Below are 6000 nucleotides of genomic sequence, written 5' to 3' on the forward strand. Positions count from 1 at the left end.
ATAGGAGGAGACATAGTATAGCATCACCAGGCTCAAGGATGGTGGCCATCTTCCTCGACCAGTTAGGGTAAGTGTAAAGGGGAGGGATAACAAGATAAGAGACAAACACATAACAAACAAGGGATCCCAAACATGGAAGGGACAAGTCGACTACAGATCAGACCTGTTCAGTTCCAAAGCCAGAAACGTCTGCAGAGAGGTACAGGGAGAGAGGACACAAAGTTAGTAACATGCATGAGCAAATACAAATGAATGGAGGAAATCACAAGGGTTAGCATGTGGGAAGGTAAAGCAAATATATAAATTAAAAACAAGGAACAATCTATTAAAGATAAAGTGTGAAAAAGACAACCAAGTATCTAAAAACTAAGAGTGGATGTGACCAGAGCAAGCAGGGGGGGAAAGGTGAGCCTTTAACTGTGATTGGAAATGGCCAATTGTTGAACAGGATTTAATGTGGAACAGGGAGACTGTTTCAGAGTCTGAGTTCAATAATGACAGAATCCTGGTTGGTTTTGGTTTTGAGGCCTGAGTGGGGAGAAACTGAGGGTGACTGAAGAGGACTAGGAACAGAAAACACAGTCAACACATCAGGAATATATTGTGAAGCTAAACCATTTAGAGCTTTATAAATGGAAAGTGAAATTTTTAAACTCAATTCTGTATTTCCCTGGAAGCCAAAGCAAATGATTCAGAACAGAGGTGAAGTGATGGATTATTCTTTGTACCACCTGAGAGTCTGGCAAGTATTTTTAGATGTATCTGTTAATTTTGTTCAACTGCTCCTATTGTGGCATTTGACTTTAAATTGAGCTTTTAATTGAGATTTTTGTAGCTTGTGTCCACTTGACAAAAAAAATAAGTTTCACTGTCAAATGAAGTTCATGGAAATCAAAGAGGTGAGGTGTTGTCCTGCTGGCAAAACGAAACAGCACTGTGTTTGTTGTTTTTCCCCAGTTATGCCACCTGATATCCACTTTCTTTAGCCTGACTGACTTTTTTTTTTAAAAAAAAGCAATGATTGCATTTTTCCTCTTAAAAAAAAACACAGCCGCACATTCACACAAGTTTAAATGTCTTTATTCGTTTGAATGAACAGACCAGTAGTCTTCATAAATACATTTAAAGTGACAAGCTGTATTACATTTCTACTACAGATAATGCTAGTGTTGATAGCACTCACCTAAGGCACAAAATCCTATAAAATGAAAGAGAGAATTAGAAAAACAAATGTCAGATTGCTTGAAGCAAAAAAACCTGGTAGGCCACTTAGGTTCCCTAGTTGCACCAGTTTTCTGTTCAGCAGGTGCAGTTCTTCATATGGCCCACAGTCTCACATAGCCGGACTATTATGTGGTGCAGAATGATCAATGAATGATGAAAAACACTCTGGCTTGTTTGGATTTATTTAAACCAGTCACAGTCATACTGGGGGGGAGATCATTATAGGATGCAGCAATGTGTTCCTTCAAAACAGTGACAGGTGGAACTGTTTTAGTAAATAGTTTGCACACACAGGTAGGCTAGAACTGTAATTTAATATGGCTTATTTAACAAAAACAACAACAACAAAAACAAATAGGGCTGCCTTAATGCTCAAATCTTATGTAAAAGTTAAAATTTTCAGTGTGGTACGCTGGTGTCGAGGCTTCCCTTAGCAAAGAGGATTTTGAAAACAATAACACAGATAAAGTCGAGAAGAAAGCGGCATAAAATGTGTAAGCCAATGGGAGGATTATACCTGCAATCTACGCCTGGAGAACCAGACCACTTGGTCCCATAAGAGCTGTGTCAACACAAGAATACAGGAAAATGCAAAATACACAGTGAAGGAAAACTGACATTTTGGAACAAAGACTCTTTTCACAGTCACATGCAATAATAAAGCTTGGTTCACTTTAAGGCCCCCAATAAATCAACTGGTAGTGCTTTCCCAGATTAGTGTTCAATTAAATTAACACAAACCAGTTGATACACAGTGACTCAGCCCTTTTTTCAAGTTAGTAATCCACTCCTGTGCTTGATTACATGTTAAAGGTTTACTTAAGTCGTAAGCTTCGGTCCCAACCTATAATGTTCAAGTTTCTATCAAAGGGCTTCTGTCAAAACCAAAAACGACACTGTGGTGTTAAACTGAGCAGCAGATTACAAATAGAACACATCCTTTTGTGGCCAACTATTGTAAAACACAGCGCGTAAACCAGCAAGATACTGCTTCAGTTCAGATATCATGTTGGCTGTAATGTTATAAGGCTCTGTAGCACCAAGAAGCCAACTTTTCACAGTAAAAGCACGATTGTCCACTGTGATAGACCTGCAGGTCACGCGTCCTGACATCAGCTGTCTCCTCCAGCTGGGTCTGCATTCACATGAGATTCAGCAGACAAGGCACTGGTTTTCAGAGGGATGCCTTCCTCTACGCTTCCAGTGTCACCTGAAAAACAAAATACAGTCAAAGTGACTTTAGTTAAATCACTATAATCTTATATAATCTGACTGTAGTGGGATTAAGGCATTTTTCTGTTATCTATATATGTGCTTTTCAGAGTTTTTCTTTCTTGTGAGTGATGTCATTTACTCTTTTGAACTCTTTCCTTTCAAGCTGCGCCATCAGCTTTAATTTCACTTGGTCACTTTCTAAGGCTATTGTGCTTTCAAGGCTGAGCTGCCTTGTTTTGATTTCTTAGGTACAGATTTTATTTCTGCATCACAGTCGGTAAATCTGACACCAAGTAAAGAGTAACTGAGTAAATGTGTTTGCGTGCTGGCAACCTGTATCTTTGCCTTTTGCCTATGTTGTGCAATCTCTAATCCCAATACAAACTTGAACTGGTGCATACAATGAATCAAGAGAAATAAAAGAAACAAGAAGAATCCTGAGGAACCGTTGTAAGGACACATCCCCTGGGAATAGAAATGTCCAGCTCTAGAGACTGAACTTTTGGGAGGTTGCTGCTACCTCTTTGCCTGCTGCTTGCAGAGCTGTTGGCCTGTCCTCGGTCGTCTCCTCTCTGATGCCAGAACCAACATTGGAATGGCCAGAGAAGCGGGTTCGCTCTATCCCTGGTATGATCTGAAAGGCAATAATAAGCGCTTTTAACAATTTGGCAGCTTATCTAAGGGCCTGATTGTTTCATGAATGCCCCCTTTGTTCCTGGGCCTTTGTGGCCATGCCTGGGAAGAAAAAATGTGTGGTCTTGTGAATGTCATGGACTGACCTGCACAACAGAGTGAGTTAACCCAGATAATCACCGTTTGCCTGGTACTTCAATAGCAATAGTACTCATTAGAGAATGTGCACTGATCTTACTGTGTGTGTGTGTGTGTGTGTGTGTGTGTGTGTGTGTGTGTGTGTGTGTAGGTGCTGTATCTACCACTTTTATCCATTTTGGTGATGCCTCAAAGCTACATGAAGTCCTGGTTAAATTTAGGCTACCAGGGTTCAAACTCAGTATTGACAAGCCATGACTTGTGTTTCAGCGTTAGTTTGGGTGTGTGTGCAAACCAAACTTACATTTGAAATTACACATTCTGATGCACTAATTGCAAGATGGAAATGACTTTTTTATTACTATGTGTAAAACCTGAACATGGAAGCTGTGTTATTACACCTGCTGTTAGAGAGGAGTTTATAACTTTGCAGGCGTTTTTCTTGATGCTGAGCATTTTGTCCTCCGTCCCGGGGATGAAACAGCCGACCCATATTGTCTCCGGTGAATGTTTAGGGAACACTGAGCGGATCAAACACTCCAGTCGCTGCGCGCACTGACGCGTCTCGGCGCTTTCCTGTGCGGTGCGTATTAATCCAATCAGAGCCGGCCGGGCGATTCGGCCACGTTTGGTGCGCGCCTTTACGTCCCTCAGGATCTCCCTTAAACACACTTCATTAGGACTTTGTCTGACAAATGCTTCTCTGAAGATGAAGATGATGACAGGGGAGTCTATCGCTCGCTTCAGGCTGTAAATATTCGCTCTGCTCGAGACTGTTTTTTGAACGTCTCCATGGCGCCTCTCCTTCTCTTGCTCCTTTCCTAATTCCAGATCCTCGGGCTTCGCTGTCGGAGGGATTTCGTTGCTTTTATCCCTCTCTGCCTGGCAGCAAACGCTTTCACCTGCCGGATCGCCGGGGCTGCTGGGCGCACAGGGCTGGAGCTGGCCGTTAAAGGTCGCAGGGCTGCCGTTGGGGAACATGTCACGTACGAACTCCTGCAGCAGCTCAGCGTCGTCTCCGTCCACCTCTTTGCTTGTACAGGCGTCACTGACCAAATAAATCCTCTCCTTGCCTCCGATCAGAGACACGATCTTTTGGAACTCCCTCTCCTCTTCGGGCAGTGTGTCCTCAGAGGCTGCCATCCTCGTGTTATTCGCGGCTGTGCAGGATCCGTCAAAATGATTCCCAGTCAGCCTTCCTGTCCGGCGGATACAAAACTTCCTCACGGTCCTCAGGAGCACCAATGGGGATGGTGAAGATAAAGGATCGACGCGTATCTCTATTGGCTCATGCGTCAAGTGGGCGGGGTCATGTGGTAATAACTGCAACACAGGCTTGTTAGAAGATAATGAAGTTAATCTTTAATAGACAGCTAAACACACGTTATTAATTTGTGTACATTTCCATTCATTCTCCGGGAGGATCATACAGCATCATGGGCTCATAGAAACAACAGTGCAGTTTTAATTAAAGTTTATGGGATGGATGTGGATGATGTGGCAGCCACCTTCTTCAGTCTCACCACTCGCATGGAAAACACTCCTGACTTCTCTCCAGTGCTGTAGATTCCTGACTTCTCAAGGGAAATAGACAACAAAGCAATGGCAGACATAAGTACAAACTTCAAAACTTAAAGAGCTTTACTTCACTTGACTTCATTATAAGATCAGAAAAATGTCTTTCACACTCCCGCCCTCCACCACGCGGCAGTCTGCCGGGTTCTCCAGACTCTAATCCTATAATCCAGCCATGCCTGCTCTGTAATTAAAAGGTGCTGTCAGTCTAAAACGCCACATCACCAAATTAAACGATAACTGAAGCTGCTCAGTCTGTGTGAGATTGCTTCATTGTTTACAGATAAATACATGATAAACTGTAAAGTCTGACCATTGCAGAGGTTTCAGCCTTTGACCTTTAGACCGACTGAGCATTGATTAGTTGGGAGGTGTGTGGAGCTGTCTGGCATTTCTTCAAACAAAGACTCTAGCTGCTCGCTTTGTCATGTTTTTACAATCTAACCAAAGAGGACACTGCAGCTTTGAGTCTTTATTGTCCTAAATCTGTACAAAAATATACTAAATCGTGTTTCTGTTTTCACACAGTAGTGAATTAAGCTGTTTGAATCTGCCCACAACTACCAGAAACTCCCTTTTTTCTGCTCTGTGAAGACCACTGCTTTTGTCTATTTTTAACATTGTGAGGTGTTCCTGTGCTACTCATGCTGTGAATGCTGGAGTCAACTCACTGACCTCTTTGTTCAGGAGAAGGAGGAGCTGAGGGTTAAGAAGTTCAAATGGACCAGTGAGAGAGACATGGAGACCAAAGCGGACTGTAAAAGAAGACATTTATGGAACAGTTGTTACAGATTTGCATCTTTAACTATTTTACATGAGAATAAAGTGTTTTGATAGCTTTCCCTCTGATCTGGCCCAATGGTCGTTGCAATCACAGTTATACTGGACAGGCTGATATATTTGGGTATCCTATGGAATATTTAATATCAACCATTCATGCTATTTGTTCTTATAATGGAGTATTTTCCTATTCAAAGGACAGTAAATAACACTTTTCAACATACCTTTTAGGAATATTTTTTGTAAATAGATTCATCTTTTAGCTGTTATATCCAGATTTTCCACCCTTGCTTATGGGGTTAAGTAAGGCCACATTTCAGACAAGCAGCCTCTCCTTTAGTAATAAACCACAAAAAGCATACCAAGAAACACAAAGTGTTTTAGTGCAGGCTTTTAGTGCCCTGTGATGACTCAGACCACAGATACTACTTTTAA

At 42.0% G+C, this 6000-nt stretch overlaps 1 protein-coding gene across 1 annotated transcript; it reads right to left on the bottom strand.

The window, feature by feature from the left end:
- Window positions 1–1064: 1064 nt before the first annotated feature.
- On the bottom strand, window positions 1065–4445 carry LOC110951584 (uncharacterized protein C2orf72 homolog). The gene is made up of 3 exons (XM_022194723.2): window positions 3612–4445; window positions 2960–3073; window positions 1065–2434 (listed from the first exon to the last, which is right to left on the bottom strand). The coding sequence occupies exons 1-3, from the start codon at window positions 4351–4353 to the stop codon at window positions 2337–2339; spliced, it is 954 nt and encodes a 317-aa protein (XP_022050415.1). The 5' UTR covers window positions 4354–4445; the 3' UTR covers window positions 1065–2336.
- Window positions 4446–6000: the final 1555 nt, after the last annotated feature.

The sequence above is a fragment of the Acanthochromis polyacanthus genome, chromosome 4 (genome assembly GCF_021347895.1).
Source record: "Acanthochromis polyacanthus isolate Apoly-LR-REF ecotype Palm Island chromosome 4, KAUST_Apoly_ChrSc, whole genome shotgun sequence".
In the NCBI taxonomy this organism is placed as follows: Eukaryota; Metazoa; Chordata; class Actinopteri; family Pomacentridae; genus Acanthochromis; species Acanthochromis polyacanthus.